We start from the raw sequence: 20,016 nt of genomic DNA on the forward strand, positions 1-20,016 counted from the left end.
TGTCATATAACGTCTGATAGATCTAAAGATAACTCATATACATGGTTAACTGTACTAAACATAAGTAATCTATAACTAGATTTCTAAAGAGTAGGTAATTTAGTAAGAGAATTTATTTATTGAGAGCGAGATAGCAATGTTCAGCATCTTGTTTCGCCTCATACACGAAAAAAGAAAATAGTTTTTTTGGAAGTGTTTTAAGTCAGAGTGTAATTAACGTAACATTTCTCCATTGTCACATACGTAATATACCTTAAAAATAGAGCATCGTTGCCTTACGAAATAATAGAAATTCATGATATGTACCAAAGTATACACAAACGATCGACACATCGCAAACGATACAATTCAATAAATAGCATTCAATGACGTCGTAATTATTATATACACTTAACATACTTTAGTACCCTTCGATTTAATGGATTTTTATAATGTTAATCGATTGTTATAGTTCATTATTCTTTATAATAATTAATAAGTGTAGTAACTAACTCGTTAATTATTCGTAATCGTCAATATTTACATAAGTACCTAGGTTATTATCAGTAAATAACAATCGTGCGATAAAATAGCGCGCTCTTCTTTTATTAATTCGTTACATGCGGAGTGAAAGAGACAACATTATTTTGTCGCATGACAGCTCCACTTAAGTTGTACAGACTCTGAAACAGAACTATCGTTCTAGACCCAACAGTAACGCTTCGTTCGGTTAGAAAGGAATCCATTTAAATGTATATGAAAATAAGTGGGACTTACAGTATATACAAAAATATCACATTACTTCGAGGCCGCAGCTTTCAATTACTTATTGAGTAGTTATTTCGTCTTCTTACCTAAGTTCTCAGTTATTGGTTCGAAGCGTAAGCTAGACATCGCATGAAGTAATCAACTCTATTTATATTGCTTCAAAAAGCAGATTCATTTGTAGGAAGCATTGTTCCAAGCGCAAATCACAATATCTGGATGTTTGCTTTAGCTATCATATTATCAGTGATTTTAAAAACCTGAACTTTAACAATAATTCATACAAAACAGCGCATCAATGCCCTTTCTGTATGTACTTCCTCTCACACCTACTAAAGAAATCTATGAAGAATTTATAAATCATTTATCCTATGTGCTTCGTTCATAGTTTGATTAGTTCAAAGTGAAAGGGCTACGACATCTACACGAGACAAATTTGAAAAGGATCAGATGCAACTTATTTATAACATTTCTCTTTCTACAAACGTTAACGTCTTAGTCATATTACAATTAAATAATACTTTTATACACGTATAAAACAGTACATATCTACCGGGAAGCGTTGACGTCTGTAGAATTAGAAAGACTTGTCACTTGTGTGCAGACACAGGTGCGGGACAGTTCCAGTAAGCTGCAGCCCTGCGGACCGTGCAGCCATCGTCGAGACAACGCCACACTAAATAAAACTATTTGGCTTACCGTCGATATACGGGCTACGCGAAAGCGAACACTACCGGCGGAGCGCGTGCGCTCCAATCGTCACTCACCATAACTATCACATACGAGTGACATAGAAAAATATAATATTTGGGATCCGTTTATTGCTAATTTAGGTACAGTCTTTGGTGTTCTCGGGCGAGGATCCGCCGGAGAGGTCGTCTAGGAAGTCGAAAGTGGCGACGGCGGCGCGCTCTCGGTCGCCGTAGCGGACGAAGAAGCCCTCGCGGCCGAGGATGGAAGGCCGGCGGCCGCGCGGGAACCGCAACACGCCCAGCCCGCGGCTGCGCAGCGCGGCCGCTACGCAAACGCCACGTTAGTCACTACTGGCGACAGTGGCGGCCGCCGCCCTCTGGACGAGACAACAGCGTGAGCAGCCGCGCCCCCGCCCGCCCCACCCAGCCCCACCCAGCCCCACCCAGCCCCACACGGCCCACGCACGGCCCCACCGCTCCACTGCTCTCAGGGCTGGCACCCACTTATCTTTGCTAATTATATTTACTGAACAGCAAACGGTTCCCATTTATTTTTAAAATTTAAGTTTGTGCCCATCATTGTTAAATTTCGCTTAAACTGTTTTACTAATACAAGAGTAAGATTTTAAAATAACTCCGTTATTTTTCTCTCTAGCTTTTAAAGACAAGTGGGTGCGGAACCGCATATAGGAATAGATTGTTATTCTTAACTGTAATTCTATTAATATTAAATTAGATTTGATTATTACATTTGATTTTGTAAAAGAAATTTTGATTAGTTCCATCTATATGAGCCCTTCTACTAAAGGTACTTTCATTCGGGTCATTTAGATTTCACGTCAATAGAAAAGTATTAAGTAAGGACTATTTTTTTTTTATTGTATTAGTGCAACAAATGAGAGCCAAGTTTTGCGGAGCGGTGTTTTTTATTATTATGAAATCTACTCAAAATGAGACGAGAGAGCGAGATGGTGCGTGTGAGTGAGAGCGGAAACGAGTGACGTGGCTGAACGTGACGAGACAAACATGGCATGACACGGTGTTACATGACAGACATAGACAAATCCAGCGTTTAATGTACCAGTTCCAATAAGTACGTAACTATTAATTTTATGAAACAATTGCATCGATAGTTAAAAATGATTGCTGATTGATTCAAATTTAGAAATCCCAATACATTTAACGCTGAATGTACAGAAACAAAGCAAAATAAAGAAACAACATGTTTGTGCCCTCATACCACCGTCAAAACATCTTAAATTAGTTACAATTACAAAAGGCATTGTATGGATCGAAGCTAATACAAGTGTCTATGGCTACTACCAGCGTAATTTAGTATCTATTAAAATGAACATGATGTTACATTATGATGACAAATTGATTTCTTGATTAGGTGATATGAAGAAAGACCAAAATATTACCATGCACTACAATGCAAACAGAAATTCTTGTTATCTTTCAAATTATTTATTTATTACATTTGAATTGTTTTTACTGGCAATGCTTTGGTCCATAACAGCGTACAAATAGCTTACAAAAATTACAAAGAAATTGTGCAACACATAATTATAAAACATAATAATAGATTGTCTAGTCTAAAGTCATTAGGATCTTTCAATCCATTACACTTTAATAGATTGATATTTACATTGTGACTAGTAGAATTAAATAGCTGAACAGAACTTACCAGTTTTCTGTCTCCTAGATCTATGTAGACGGTGAAGCCTTGAGTAAGGGGGCGGTGGTTCCGCTGGAGAGGAACCGCAGGATGAAGGAGACGAATCACTTGATGCCAACATTACGTCCAGCAGGTTAGCACGTGCCTGGAACATTCAGCGATGTTTCTTGTGTATTAATTTTTCTTGACGATTAATAGCTCTGTTTTTTCCTGCAGGCTTTTAATACATTGCTATTATAACATGAAACTAGATTTCATGTTTTCGTACCACTGCTTGTGAAATGTATTGGTGTTGTTACATACATGTAATTTTTTTATCTTTAATAAATATATTTGTCCAAGCGTCGTAACTAATGTACGTAGTAAATATTAGTTAATGTTTCGTTTTATCAGTATATTTAGAATAAGAACTGGACAGAAAAATATATACAACACAAGATATACATAGTATTTTCTAATTATACATTAGCAGAAAATCTATTTACCTTAGGGTCGCTGAAATCAATATCCTTCTCGACATGTACCCATCCTGTCGGTGCCCATAGTGCACCGTCTTTATGAGCATGTGTTTTTTCCTTCCGATCTTCTGTCTTAACTCCACTCGTAGTCGAGGTATCATTTTGACGAATCATTCTATAATAAAATTAATCGTTATTGTATGTAATGTTACATGTAATAAATTATTTTTCATTCAAAAATATATAAAATTAATAAACGTACCTATTTAGTTCTTCTATAACGTCTTTAGAAGTTGCAGCTTCATGGAAACTTAGTGTATGATCCTGCTTCACAATAATTGGTTCAGGGGCTGGAGCGGCATTAGTAGTTCCTGGTTTAAACTTTTCTGCCACAGGTATTTTAGATCTAGTCCTATTTGGCGACAATGGAGGTCTTTTAGCTCCCATAAAAGTTGGTATGCGGCTCTTTTCATTTTTAAATTTAGCTTCTTTTTGAGTTGTATCATTCTTATTACTTACTATCACAGTTTCGGCAGTAGAAGTGCTTGTAGTATTCGATTCAGTCATTTGAGGAGAACTCGTTTCTGGCGACGAACTTTCTTCTTCTTCTAGAACAGTCACTAGAGCTCCTGTGCTTCTTCTGCAAGCACTTAATACTTCTTCGACTAGAGAAATCTCCGTTTCTCCACTAGGGAACGTGAAGCTTGATGATTTTGTTAAAGAAGTTTCAGTATTTACCCTTTCTGTTACCGGACTTTGCATATTTAACATTATATTCACAGTATTTTCTTTTAATGCTGAATTATGGTCTAGGTTTCGACTAGATTCATGATCACTTTTATCATCTTTCGTTTGCGTCACAGGCTCCTCATCAACTGAGTTACCTATATCTATGTTTTTATTTATTTCATTTTTCCTTTGAACCTTTAAAAAATAGTGATCATCTATTTCATTTTCTCCATTTTCTATTCTTGACAACCCATCGAAATAGTCCTCTGATTCTGCGTAAGGATCTTCTCGTTCTATAAATCTTGGAGTTGATCTTGTATCAGAAACAATATCACAATGTGCAATTTTTTGCCGTTCATTGTGAACATCGCAAGAGTCGTTCTCAGAAAAACTACCAAATGAATCGGGTCTTTGTCTGTCTTCAGATACTTCACTACGGGGACCAATAGAATCATCATCAAAATCAGCAGCTGCATACGGAGGCGGCAATTCACGTATTTCAGATACCGGTCGTGACGACATTGAGTCAGATTCTTCTCTATCGCGACAATATTTTTGTTGTTCCGCAATAAAATGAAGAACATTTTGAAGAGCTTGTTCACGATCCTGAAGTGCCATAGCTTGGACGTCATGAACTCTCAAATTATTTGTGACTGGTAGGATGTCTTGAGCTGATAAACCTCTTGATGAATTCGATGCTAAGCTTTTAGTGCTCTCGTATTTGACAAGACGATAAAAATCTCTCGTGAAGTCTACACCGATATTGGCACAATCACCGTCTTCACTCAATGCTGTATTAGATCTTTTATCAGGTGCATCAGAAGTACTAGACCAAGATCCACCCGGCGAGTGCGCTCCAGTACAGTCCCACCGTTTATCAGATGTTTCGGGATCATCACCAATTCTACATTCATCAATTTCTATAGTCGCAAATCCGCAATCATTCCAAAGGCAACCTTCATCTTCTTCTAATTCTAAAGCATCATCTTCTCTTATACTAGGTAACGTTGAAAGCGATATTTGACCCGGTGTTGTAATCTCAGCAAATGGCGATTGTCGGTCTCTGAGATCTTCACATGACAAAGATAAGCTCCAGTCTTCTAATTCTGCCCTATCATATTCCAAATCAGCTAGGTCACGATGTCTCTGCTGTAACGCAGATCTTGCGTCATCTAATTCTAGCCAATGTTGCACATAATCTGCATCATATTGCGAACCATCTGCTCGTTCATCTCCAGTACTTCCCCAGGATACTCTTTCGGAACTTGTAGTGGAAGCTATTGCAACTCGTCTTAATGGTCTTTCAGGTGCCGGTTTCAGATCTAGTACTAATACCCCCGAGCTGGGCGTGGGACTATCAAGACAGCTTGTTGGACATGTAGTTGATGCTACGAGTTTTAGGCAGAGATGGGAATCTGAGAAACTTCGTACGACATGTTGAAATGGCAAGACTGGACGTGACGGTGGATAGCTGCCTCTGACTCCTGCAAAAGCTACACCTATTGGAAAATAAATATAATCCGCATCTGTTGCTAAAAGTCGAGCATGTCGTCGAGATTCCCTAGGATTTATTGAAACAATGGTTTGATTATCAGTTTCGTCAGATGCTTCATTTAAATCTGGCAATGCTCTATCAGCAGCGTGATCACTCTGTCTTGAAGCATCTGCTTGAACATCACTAGACATAGTCGAGTATCCTTCATCCTTCGCACCACTTTCTGGAGATTCCGCACCAGCTTCACATTGCTCGCTACTTTCTTCTTCAGCTACTTTTTCACAATTGGTGCCTGAAAGAACAAATATATTATTATTTAGCATAGCAGTGCTCTTACACTAATTAATAACGAATGAAATAAACTTAATTCACCTTGAACTGGATCGATGCTAGGCTGCGGCATGCTGAGGCTTAGCGTTGCTGGTCTCGCAGGTGCAGCCCACAAAGTAGGATCTACCGCTGATAGTGCACGGGCTAAGTTAGCAGGAGTCACTTCCAGGCCCTGAAAATATTGTAGTCATGGAGTTTCATTAACTGAAATGTAAGTTATTTCACTACGGCATAGTTAAAATAATAAGTAGTCTCATTACAAATATTAGAGCGGCAGTTATTAGGTAATAGTTGTATCATGTACTGATAGCCGCTGAATTTTTGTGCAAAAAATATTCAATGTATGAATATAAAATATCATCTGTGTAAGAAATTTAATTCGTATATCCTGTTTTGCGTGGACAACATCCATTCTTTCGTCCTCACAAACTATCCCATTTATAATATTCGTAACATTACCTTAAGCTCAGTCCAAATATCAGAAAGGATTTGATGTCGTCGTTTGTCGTCTTGGCTCAGTGGGTGTGGATGCGGCGCAGGTGCTGCTGGAGGAGGGGAGTCCCGAAAGGAGACCAGAGAACCACAGGAACCGACGTCAACAAGATGCACTGAAATTATAATGTAGTTAAAAATTAATAATAATAAAGCATACTATAAAAAAAACTTACTAGAATGGTAAACAAGACGACTATACGACGCAGAACCATCGCTTATATATATGAACAGCACCGCGGACATCACATTACTATGTAACGATCTTTTGCATTGAAATTACAGAGACTTCATATATCGCGCCTCTGGTTTTTCACTGTCATATCACACTTCATCCGAAACAAAGCATACAAAGCGATTAGCTTGGAGGCTGAAGTAGGTGAGACAGAACTACCTACGAAGACAACTTTGTACAAACTTAATAAATCTAAAATAGCACCTAGAACCTTAATAGATGTCTCACCTTGCAAGTCTTTCGGTGTATGTGGTGTGTGTGGAGTAAGAGGCGTAGCAGGTGATGGCCGCGGCTGCGGTCGTAGCTGCCGCACCAGCAGCGCGCTCAGCGCTCGATTTTGTGCTTCAAGTTCGCGGACCCTCGCGCGGGCGCATCCCAACTCTTCACGTGCGCTCTGTAAAGAAACATGAACATTTTTAGTTATGATAATTAGGTATATGAGAAATATAATTTAAAGGTAATTTATATGTATTTATAAAGGAAAAGCTCTAGACATTTTAATGTAGACAGATTTTTTTTACTATATTGTGTTTAAAAAATCTAGCTAGGAAATCAAAACTTTGTAATTTTGCATTAGAAGCTAAGGCGGTACAATAGCGAATTTCATACATTGTAAAATTTAAAATAATCATCAGTTTAAAATCAACTATTGCTACTACCTTACAAGTCAACAGCAAACTTTGCGTGTTCAATGTTTGTTGTTATTTAGGGATAAAAACAATAAGCAGATTTTTTAAATATGTACAAGTACTGTAATTTCAATTTGTAACAAGTGCACTAGAAATGGATTCTAATCTACATAACTACTCTCCATTAATCTAATCTACACACTAAATTAATGTGGTTCAAGGCTTTACCACGCATGGTATTGTTAATTTTAAATATCTAGAGCGGGACTAAAGTTATAAAACAAACCTAGTTTTAATAAACGAATTACAATAACCTATTTATAATAGTTCAACTATTAACGTGAACTACTACTAAATTTTAACTTTCATAATCATCCAGGACAAACGATTATATAAGTATAGATATTAGAATCAACGCTTAAACTCAATGAAAAGTCATTAGAAGTAAGCACACTTCGGAATAAATCGGAGATACGCTAAAATTCAAATTAGGAAGTAACACAGCTGAAAAACTTCCCCTATTTGGATACAGCTCGTCAGTTGTCCTGAATATAGGCGTGTATATTTTAATTATGCTTCATTAGTTAAATTAAATTCGAGTGAGGTAATTGACGGGCCGTAATTACAAGGAGGGTGGGGAATAGGATATAGCAAGACATTGCTTTCAGTGTTGCCAACTTTTAGACATCACGGAGAATTTAGCCGGGACAGAATCCTGTTTATTAAAATATTTCCCAAAGTTTGAGTACGGAGCCCCGTTGTGTAAATAAAGTTGTTTAAGTATCTATATAATTAATTAGCTTCAGCGTAACTTTAAAACATTTTAACATGTGTATCAGGTATATCTATTATATATATCTAAAAAAATACGAGACACATTTAAAAGAACACGAAACTTTTTGTAAGCTTCTGTAATTAAGTGATTACAAATAAAACTTTTGGTACATAGAATTCTTATAATTATTTCATAATGTTAACAGATACGTTATTTATCTTACTATATACTTTATATGTACCTAATCTAAGCACAATTATAACCGTGAAAAATGTCAAAACAATATTGAACTAAAACTCGTTGATTGATATGTATCTTCAAAGACATTAAAGTCCAAAATAGCCTTTTCGTAAACACGTATTAAGAAAAATGAAGCTGATATTTTTACAACGGCTAGGGAAATGTTATCCATGTATATCATGTATCTTTTATTTAGAGCATATATATGTACTTTCACATCAATTAGCGTCATAAACGTTGCAGATATGATTGATGTTCATAATGAGGAAACAACGTAGACATGTGAAATAAGTATCTATAGTATATGTATGTGATTGTTACATTAACAAAAGGAGTAATTAGAGATATGGGCTGTCACCCTTATGATAGAAGACTGTTCACAAGATTATTGGTGTATTAATGTGTAATTTCGTGGAGCAAATTACGACACTTGATGTGTGCAGATGATTGTTAAAGACACATTCTGGTAATTATCATTATAATTTAATTGCAAACTGAGTTTCGTACGTGAATATGTGATGTGAATAGATATGTGATGTTCATATATAATAGCTACAATTAATTTATAATTGGGAAATGGGATGATATTAATATTAAGGTTTTTTTATATAAATTTCACAGCTCAATTGAAATATATTTATTAATCGAGCATAGCTGTAATTCCGCCATTTTTGCATGACCAATTGGCGGCAAAATTAAAACAATATGGCGGCCACTAGCGGACTGGATTTAAACACAAACATTCGCGTTATCGGCCAGATTATGCCAGATTACAGTGGTCCAGGGATACGGTAAAATTATTACGGTGCCAGCTAAGGCCGAAGTGTCCCATTTCACACGATTTATGCGCGAATGTAGCACCACATAATCCATAGGGCGCGGGTAACGGGACTGCCATAATTATGAGAAAACAATTTCCGGGATGCATCTTAGCTTCGACCGGATTAAGAGATACTGATAATTCGCGGTCCTCTGTAGATTTGTGTTGGTTTGTAAACTGTAAAGTTGGAATGAAAACATTTGTGGCTTTTTGTATGCCGATATTTCGTTGTATTCGTTATATAATATTTACAATCAAATCGAAGGCAATTTGTAAGTTTGCAATTCCAGATAGATATGTATAAGGGTTAGGTATATACATATACGTACTATTTGGACTGCTGCTGTTATGTTTCTAAGAATGAATTTAAATATTTTCACCTGCTCGATGACAGAATTAAAATTGCATATATCTTCCTGTGTACCTATATGATTTACCACCGAGTATGCCTACCTTCTGCGATAATAAGGCTCGTACGACTTGTTGCGCGACATCGTCAAGCCGTCGCTCGTGTTCCCCACCACCCAGACTGACTGACAGCGCCGTCAGTTGACCACGCAGCCGCTCGTTCTCCGCACTTAGAACTGACAGTTGGCTTTTGTAGTGAGCTGCTGACGCCTGCAAGAATATACAGCTTTCGTCATTATTCTGTATTTTAAAAATATATGTAAAAAAAAAACTATCCTGTCTATGCCTATCAGTTTATTTATATATCTCATGGTGATGATATACACTACGATGGCCTGAATGAGATCCTATTCTGTACAATCTCGGCAGGTATCCCGTAATAGGCAGGTACATCATTCCACGTTAATTTCTACTGAAAATACCTAGTAAATTTAATAGTATAATGTGACTATTGAGCTTCAATAATACTGACAGCGTGATCTTTGCTCATAAGCGACATAAAAGTGTTATTACATTGGAAGATGTATCTTTAAATATTAAATTGCCATTAATAATTAATAGTGAAGAAAATATCGACAAATTTAAAGCTGCTTGATGGAAGAGGCTCTCAGGCATGGTATTAAAAAAATATGAATGGGGCCTATCATTCGCACTCTTAATTAAGAGACCGCCTACTGTCGCTACGAAAAATAAACAAACCACAGTAACTTGATCTGCACGGTTTCCACCGTGTCGGCTTGAAAATACCGCGATAAGGTATCCGTTTTCAACGTTAGGGGTCTTGTAAAGTTTGATTGGAATAAGAGGCAGCAAATTTAAATGATCTGTGCTGTATAACGATTTGATCCTTATGACAAATTGTGATAAGGTCCATATCAGGTGTAAATTTAAAATTGTGCGTTGAGGTTTTCATCAGTCATCAACTGGGGTGAGACACAAAGAGTATGAATTCGTTTGTGCTTCTGTCTGAAACAACACGCGGCTTGATACGGCATCAAAGGGTGCGATTTCGAATGTTTAGGTTACATTTCCATGTCTATTTTTAATGGAACACAATTTTGGGCTACTGCAATAGCTTTCGGCAATAGGCATATTTACATGACCATGTGAAAAAACAAGTCAAAGTAGTATATCGTTTCCCATTTATATTTCTTTATATCTCTTAGTTTTTAACGATCTGATGAAAATTTCCAGAACATTTATTTTCATTATTTAGAAAGAATACCATTTTTTATGTAATTGGAATGACAAACAAGCAGTTATTATCATCAACCCACCTGATTATGGGTAACCATCGCCTATATACATGCATAGTACTGACATCAAGTTATCACGTAATATCCGTGATATCACTCTTGCGTTGCCACTTCAGGAAACAAAGATGTCATGCCTCTTATCCTGTAATTTCACTGCCTAATCTGCAACCTACAACGTAAACACAACTAAGCTTATGCTTAGCCGTTGAAATAGATGAGACTGTCTATTAATGAAATAAAAATATAACTCCAGTTTATATTTTTATTTCTTTTGTTAACTATCGTGTGACGCACCATTAATTAAAAATGGTAAAGTCAATAATCATGTAACCTGAAACGGAACGTCAGAGGCCAGAGCCAAAGTAATCTATGTGACATTGACAAGTGGATGACGGACGATTGAACGGAGGCAGCGGGAGTTTTGGAGCGAAAGTGTTGATATTATTATAAAAACAAATAAGAGATAGATAATTGTGAATATTGTAGGCATTGAGGTGTTTCTCTCCTGACTAACCGGCATTACGCCTAAGTCGTCAGGATACTAGTGATTTTAAAAGTTCAGAAGCGGTACCAATCCCGCCTACAAATTCGACTGTAAGGTAATTCTGACTAGAAGTTGTGGTAAGTGAATTTACGTTAATAACACGCATACCATTAAACGCAGTTTCTCACTTGTTTTATTGAACTTTTGGATGAATTGCTTTCTACATATTAAATAGATTTAGTATGTACGATAACTTGCGAGAGTAATGACATGACATGTAGCACGATATTGAGGTATACAATATACCTAAGAAAGAAGTATTATGAATACATTAAGTATAGAACAACATGGCTATCTAATTAGTTTAAAATACAGAGTAACTATTGTTATGTTATTAATGCCTATGATAGAGTATGATAGGATATCAACAGATTAGAAACAGTTACATTAACTATGTTGACATACAGGTTGAACATGAGAACACATACCATGTTATACATATAAACAGTGTAATGGTATTGCTGAGTTTGTTGCTAATTCACAGTAAATTAGTCAAACTTACTGTTCAGTTTTGTGTGTTTGTTCTACGTGAATTGAATTGAAGAATTGTTATTATTTCTTTACATAGGTACACATATATGTTTGATGGTCCCATTTCAGATAAATGACAATCACAGGCATAGTCCAGGTATATGTCTTGATGGTGGTTATATTCCCAAATTGAGACACTGTCATATGTATATATATTATATTGGTTGATACTTTGATATGTGTTTATTAATGAATTAATAAAGCATATTAATATAGATAGACACAGTATATTGTTGACATAAACTGATACCAGCAACATAACATGTTATATTTCATAATATTAGATATTAAAGACATTTTAGATGCTATCTCATGATTAGCTGTGAAGCTCTCAGTGAAAATAGTACTTAACTCTGATAGTACAATTATTATATTTAATTCTTGCTGTGTTTTGAATTTTATATATATAGCAATGGCTAACAATTGGTAGTAAACTCCAATGTTAAAAAACCGAATAACTGTAAACTATTATTATTAATAGTTCCTTATTTAATCATTATTTAGTATAAAATCCAATTGAGATCTATTAGGATCCTCAAGGTTATCATAATCATATGATATTGATTATTAATGTGTTGAAAAAGCACCTAGAAATGATATCCAATTCCTCAAAGGTGTCATATTATGCTGGAATTATATATTATATGTATGCTCAGATTGAATGTATTATATGTTTGAGCAATTGGTTCACTTCTTTGATGCTTCTCTTGAAATTCATTAGAATGGCCCTTAGCAGCCATTGTTGATCAATAAAGGTACTTAAAGGTCCTGTGCAGGTACCTGTAGCTATGTACATTTGTCATTTGAGACAATGTTTAGTAAGTGAGTGTTGGAATTTATAAGCACCACATTAATATGTGACATGTTAGAAAGTGATAGATTACAGGTAAGACTATTCTTACATGGTTCAGTTTTATAATTTATGAAGTTGTCTTTTAACCTAAAGAAAAGCTTTTGGTAACTCCAGAAATGAATGTTATTGGCTCTTGATTGTATTATTGATTGTACAAGAAACCTGTTGAATTTTCTAAACAATACTTGAGCAACAAGCTTGTCTTTAAATTTACTATTAGTGTTATGAATATGAATAAAAGTTTTTGGAAATAAGTTAATATTTGTGTACATACAGAATGTTTGGATATATATATTGAGTCGCAACAGTGAGAGTATTTGCCTTTTGATGAGTTATAACTCTCCATACAGTAAATTGCACAAAATGTCATGATTTTATAATATGAATATGTACAACATACGACAATTGTTATCACAATAATGAAAATAGACTATTGTAATATATTGCAATGTATTGCTATATTGTCCAATCTTGTGTAGTGCATAAGCTAATGAACTGAAGATTTGCTGCAAGGATCTGAGCTTAAGTTATCCATTGAGTTTTATTATTTAGTGTCATTTGTAGAATGACAGTACTAAGAAACTATAAAGTGGACAGATTCATTGTTAAATCTGTATTGGAATTGAAATGTGAACCAAGGAGGAAATCATTGTTTAAATTCAAATTGTATTATATATTTGTGAAGTACAGATAATAAAAAAAAAAAACAAGTAGAATATATTATTGAATATTAATATAAATAAATGTATATCAGAAGATAATAACTAATTTAAAGCATTCATGAGTTAATAATGAACTCATCTTGAAGTTAGCACATGGATTGTGTCAAACAGTGTGGTCTAGAATTGTGAAATTTGGATAATAAACTTTATAATTCAGATATTATGGCAGGAAAATGGAAATAAATGAGTGCATAGCACTCTTTTGTTGTATATAGGTATGGACAGATGGGAGAGAATTAAGTGAATACATGTAAACTGTGATATGGTGAAATAGAGGAGAAAGGAAAAATTGGATACTATTTTTAAATGGTTTATGTAACTTACCTTCTATGTATTTGTAGACTACAGGATTATAAAATATTTTATGATTTGACTAATGAAGTTTCTGTATATTAATTAGTTATTATTAAATAGTCTCTGTGGGAGGCAATGTTAAGATATTCAAAGTACATAAGCTTTAAAATTATTATAGAGGAAAATTATGAGACACAGACAGACAAGATTGTTAGGAAAGTAAAGAGATATGGATATTCTAGAAAACTTTGCTGATGACCTTGGTAATGTGGTTATTAATAGGCTGCATAATTGTCCATGCATGGAAATTCGTTCCCATTCTATACAACCGTTATATATTTATGAGAATTCCTGATTGTTGGTGTTTTATGCTATGCCTTTATAAGCATGTGGTTTGTTTTATTTAATATAACTTTGTTACCAAAGAGGATGAGACTGAAGTTAGTCAGTTTTATGAAGATAGCACTTCTATACTGTGGCAAGCTTCCAATTATCTTCTGTGAATCTACTGTACTGTAGAGGACAGTGCATGGTGATTTCGGTATAGCTATGACAGGAATATATAAGTAAAAAAAAAAAAAAAAAAGAATAGGAAAAATCCTCAATATCTTGTGAACACAAGTTAATCACTGCAAATGTAACTTAGATTGAAAGTGAGATGTTGGTATCCGTTGGGATGAACAGTGATTCACAAGCACAGTATCAGTATAATTTATAGAAGAAAAAAATATATAAATAGTAATGATTCAAAAGAAAATTGTATCATATGTACAGGTATAAATACATATAGTAATGCCTATTTAACATTTAAATAGTATTGTGATTGATTGGATTGTAGGACTCCATAAAATGAAATTAAAAATTTAAAAGCCATATATATATATAAATAATAAAATGGCAGAGACGACAGACAAAAGAAACGTAGGACAGCAGAAAAAAAGATAAGCAGATGACATAAGAAAAAAAAAGGAAACAGCAGGAGAAGACTGGATGCAAACTTCCATAGAGAGAGACATGGATAGTCAGTATGGACGAGCTGGTTTATGAATATGGATACTGGCGTAATTTATGAGATTTTTATATGGTTTACTGATGGATAATAAACTACTTTATGAATAGCATATATGTAGAATGAAAAATAAATACTGCATGGTCTAAGTTGTAAGTTTTACATGTTATAGAGAATTATTTGTTGAGAAAATGTTTGCGAGCTGAGCCATTGTTCTTTAATTATAATGGTATTATAGTGAATACAAATTTAAGAAGCACAGGTAGTTAAAAGAAAAACAAAAACAAAAGGACAATTGATTGTTGTTAAATGTATGAGCATTAAAGTTTTGAAAAGTGTACATGGGTATACTAGATTTAAGTTGAAAGAATCCTATTGAACCTATAACTGTTTTAAGAGACCTTTATATCCAATGCAAATAAAATGAGAGACAATATAAGTTGTGGAAGTAAGGCTATATCTGTCAATTTAATCCCAGGAATATATAAGAAAAGTTACTAGAGGATATAAATGAGATTAAGATATAAGAAAGTTAAATATTGTTAACAATAGATTACAGTTTACAGTTATAAATTACTGTTGTAGATGGTTTTGCCAATTTTATTAATTTCTAGTTAACCTTTGTTAAATCTTGAGATATTGTATCTATTAAGATTTTAATTGGTTGAAAAAAAAAAAGAGTATAATCGAAGCGTATAATGCTAAATTAACGAGCATGTAAGAATTGTTGGTATACATGTTGACTCAATTGACTGGAATATGAGATTGGATGTGTTGTATTTAGACCATTGTCACTTTTGACATAACTGTTGAGTTGAAGTAAAATAAAAGTGTTAACTAAGGCTTTTAATAGTAAACTCATCAACATATAAGAATTGATGTTGTCACTTGCATAGCATACGAGAACGGATGTATTAAATAAGTGAGGGTGTTTTAATGTTGAATTGTACAAAATTACAGGTGTAGAGATATTGGAAGTTTATAATAATAACGGTGATGTTGTTTTCAAATATTTGGTTGATATTGATCAGATAAATAAGATTGAATTAAATTTAAAGCGTTGTCTTTGACGACGACGGAAGTTAAAATTTTTATAAGTAATGATCAACGCAATCAAATGCTGGGCATTTGATTCCATAGATTAGTCTGAGCACCTATATGCACTTGTATGTGTGGCTGAACGCCCTTTGGAGAAATCGGATTGACTATTGTACTAACTAAATAGTTTAAATTGAAATTAATCCTTTCAGAATTGATTTTATGTGTCTGTTGTAATTAATGGGAAATTAGAAGAGGTGCTAATTTATAGAACCCAGACACCGTATACAGACACTTTAGAAATATTATGAATAAAGCGCTCGAGGTGTACAAGATAGTTACACTGCAAGATTGTAGTAAGGACGATCACAAGGTAAAATTTGATACACCTCAATGGAAAATAGTCGGTAAATATACGCGGTGAAGAGTTGTACATGAACGAATAGATCTGAAAGATTAAGGAATGCTAGTGATACAATGATGAGTTACAATCGATGACAAGCTGAATTATGAGCAAAATGGCTAATAGAACGGGCGGTTGATATGACAATGAAAAATGATTTGCAATACTTTGATGAAATTATGAGATTAATATAATAATCATATGACTATGAATACGATTTATGGATTTTAAGGTAAATGATGGTGATTTAGATTTAATGATATACTGATGAGATGATTGCGCTGAGATCGCGGCTGATGGTTCCGTATACGTTAGTTCACGGAGAAAATGGGGATCCGCGTGTGCTCAATGCGACGTACAACGAACGACTCGCTTTTTGTTGATGCTACTCAAGATTTGGTAGATAATAATAGGAGTAGGGTATGTGGTAGTAATATATTGCATGTTCGTTCAGAAATTGGTAGATACTAGATATATATCAACCAGATATATAATTCGAATTTGGTACATAATTAAATTGAATTAACTTATGATTAAATGTTATAAAGTCCTTTAAAGCGTTGGAGAAATAGTAAAATGGAACCAGGAAATCCAGTTCTTAAAGATATGTAATAGAATAAAAAGTAATAGTAAATTTTGATGGGAGTGCATATAACCCATAGTTGAGTTGCAATGTAGAGCACTTGAGGCTGAAGTAAAAATATCATAGTACCATAAAGAATATGACTAGTTGGAGGCCGTAACTCCTTGCGTGCGCAAGCGGTGAATGCCTCATTGAGAAAATGACCAGTTGTTAAATATTTGATGTGTTTCAGTTGGAGGCCGTAGTTCCTTGTGGCGGCAAGCAGTGGCTGAGTCTAATGAGAATCTGACCAGTTTGAGGCCGTAGCTCCTTGTGTGGGCAAGCGGTGGCTGAGTCTAATGAGAATTTGACCAGTTTGAGGCCGTAGCTCCTTGTGCGGGCAAGCGGTGGCTGAGTCTAATAAAATCCAGATCTGTTGAGACCGTAGTCATAGTGGGCAAGCGGTGGCATTTTTTTAATGTTTTGTTTTAACAGGTATTTCACTAATTAGCTAGGCAGCCGTGTTTGCAGAGATGCTGACTAGTACCTGGTGTGAAAAATTAAGTGATACAACTTAAGGCGGAAAAATATAACAAAGACTGAATTCATGATGTTGAAATGTAATGTGTAGTTGTCAGTGGCAACTTTCATATTTTAAGTATGTAAAGTATCTCAAACTAAATTTTATATGATTTTAATTTATAATATACCCGATGTTAACTGTTATGATAATATCGAATGAGGCCCTTCGATAACGTTGGATGGCCGAAGTGGCTACGAATACCATCGATTAAATATAAAGTGAATAGTAGGCTTACTAAACTCACGTTCGTTTGACGAAAGTTAGTAATTCGTTTTATGGAAATTGCGCAAGGTTTTACAACAAACCCCCAGAGTCTGTACTCAATTTGCCAGAAAAAGAAATCAAATGTGTCATAAAATATTTTCTTTGTAAAAAAAAAAAAAGCTTATTATTAAATTGAAAAATTTATAAATGTCATCATTTATAAATCAGTGTTTTTTTTTTAGAAAATATCTAACTTGAAATTCATAGCGCTGTCAATGTTGTCTGATTGAACGGAGATTAAGTGCGTAGCGGTTTTTATGTTGATTGCCGCACGCCTAATCCTTGTTGTTAATTAAATATAAGTAAATCAATATTTATTTAAAAGAGCAACACACAGGTTTCTTGTTTATTCTTCTTGTGATGAATCTGCGTTCCGAATAAGCGATAGATTCAAAAATCTTGACTACTCAAAAGTGCTTATATTAAGTTTGTTTGAATAAAGATTATTTCTATTTCACATTAATCTGGAACAGTGGGTTTTGGTTTATGTTAAACTGGTGTTGTAAAGAAAATTGAGATCAGTATCTACAATCATTTATAGTTCCCTAAATGTACAGGGTTCAAAGGGTGCAATAGATTACTTGACCAGTGAGCTGATGGTATTGTTAAGTAAATCATAACTGAAATTCAATGAATTATGTTATATTAAAATAATCCTCTGGTAAATCAAGAGTATCGTCGAAGTAAAATAGTAGTAGTAGTATTGAGGGTATTAGAACCACTTGAATAATATTGACCTGTTATTTTCGATTGGTGAGGTGAAGGCAGGCAGCGATTTTGTTCTAATTTTATGTCACGAGAATAATACTTTCTCTTTATATTTTTTTCTCTATATATGTAGGTAATTAAGTTTTACCTTTTGTAATGTGATATGTTAAATTTATCCGTTAAAATATTCATGATGAGAAACGTCAAGTTCTATTTTGGAGGTATAAAAAAAAATGCAATCTTCATAAGATCGAAAACTTACATTGTGATGGTGATATGTTACAGTCTGACTCATAGAAGTCAATCACCGCCAAATAATTGTTTGTTACTCTAAAAGGTTGTTCATGTTTTTGGGTGATTTGGATTATGTAAATTAATATATGTTATGTTATATTTTGTGCATTCTGAATGCATGCCGAAACTTAGCTCTGTTAGTATTGATTTTAGATTGTAAACCTTTGACAGTATACTAAGATAGTCAATGTTATGAAAGTAATGTGTATCTTTAGTTTATTTAGTTAAGTATTTGTTATATGATCCTGTAGACACTATATCCTTTGATAAGCATGACTACGCTCATCAGTTACCTATGTGTCTGGGCCAGACACTATTGCAGGATGGCCGACTGTTAACTATCGTGTGACGCACCATTAATTAAAAATGGTAAAGTCAATAATCATGTAACCTGAAACGGAACGTCAGAGGCCAGAGCCAAAGTAATCTATGTGACATTGACAAGTGGATGACGGACGATTGAACGGAGGCAGCGGGAGTTTTGGAGCGAAAGTGTTGATATTATTATAAAAACAAATAAGAGATAGATAATTGTGAATATTGTAGGCATTGAGGTGTTTCTCTCCCTGACTAACCGGCATTACGCCTAAGTCGTCAGGATACTAGTGATTTTAAAACTTTAATATTTTTTTTATACTTGTTCGTGTTTTGACAAAAGTTAACAAACTTTCGTCGAAATGAGCATGCATTTACTAAGAAGATAGACAATAAAAAGGGGTACGTGAATGGGAGTCTATTTGTTTTGAGTATGGCTTTGCGCTTTGCCTATTATGAATTGATATACTCTCCTGATTTAGGTTAGAATAAAAATTTTAACTAAGTATGTACATATCTCCAAAATTTGTTCTTATCTTCTCTTCAACAGACATAAAGTTATCTTTTACAATATGACGAAATGATTACGTAAATTCCTAAAGGATATTTATTCAATCAGGCATTTTAATTAGGGTTGTCATGATAGACGTGGCGAGATAAAGTATGTTTCGACACGAAATTGTTTGCGAAATCTCGTTGATCCGCGCCATTGCGACTCCCTTCACTCAATTTCGTTTAGTTAATTTAATTTAATTTATATTTTGTATTTACAGAAACCGCAGATGTTGTACGATAAGCCAATTAAGCTGAATCCCAAATTGCTTTTCCATCAAACGACAGGAAATGAGACAGTACATATTTATAACATTAAATCAAACCAGCCACATTTATTTCGCGTTTCGAGGCAAATTTTAG

The 20,016-nt window shown here is 34.5% G+C and overlaps 1 protein-coding gene across 4 annotated transcripts in view; it reads right to left on the reverse strand.

Annotated features, from left to right (window-relative positions):
- Nucleotides 1-227: 227 nt before the first annotated feature.
- The window catches only part of LOC131854668 (uncharacterized), a 474,411-nt gene continuing 454,622 nt past the window's right edge, over nucleotides 228-20,016 (reverse strand). For 2 of the 4 annotated variants that reach the window (XM_059205801.1, XM_059205800.1), the window contains exons 6-13: nucleotides 9,771-9,935; nucleotides 7,082-7,247; nucleotides 6,586-6,734; nucleotides 6,169-6,298; nucleotides 3,835-6,088; nucleotides 3,600-3,747; nucleotides 3,124-3,259; nucleotides 228-1,761 (exon numbers count right to left, since the gene is read on the reverse strand). In XM_059205801.1, coding sequence (XP_059061784.1) covers nucleotides 1,574-1,761; nucleotides 3,124-3,259; nucleotides 3,600-3,747; nucleotides 3,835-6,088; nucleotides 6,169-6,298; nucleotides 6,586-6,734; nucleotides 7,082-7,247; nucleotides 9,771-9,935 — 3,336 coding nt within the window. In that variant the 3' untranslated portion in view covers nucleotides 228-1,573. Of the gene's footprint in view, nucleotides 1,814-3,123; nucleotides 3,260-3,599; nucleotides 3,748-3,834; nucleotides 6,089-6,168; nucleotides 6,299-6,585; nucleotides 6,735-7,081; nucleotides 7,248-9,770; nucleotides 9,936-20,016 lie in introns of all 4 variants that reach the window. The other 2 variants (XM_059205802.1, XM_059205803.1) reach the window with 2 other exon arrangements.

This window comes from Achroia grisella, unplaced genomic scaffold, assembly GCF_030625045.1.
Source record: "Achroia grisella isolate CSIRO2021 unplaced genomic scaffold, CSIRO_AGI_Agris_v1 utg1241, whole genome shotgun sequence".
Lineage (NCBI taxonomy): Eukaryota > Metazoa > Arthropoda > Insecta > Lepidoptera > Pyralidae > Achroia > Achroia grisella.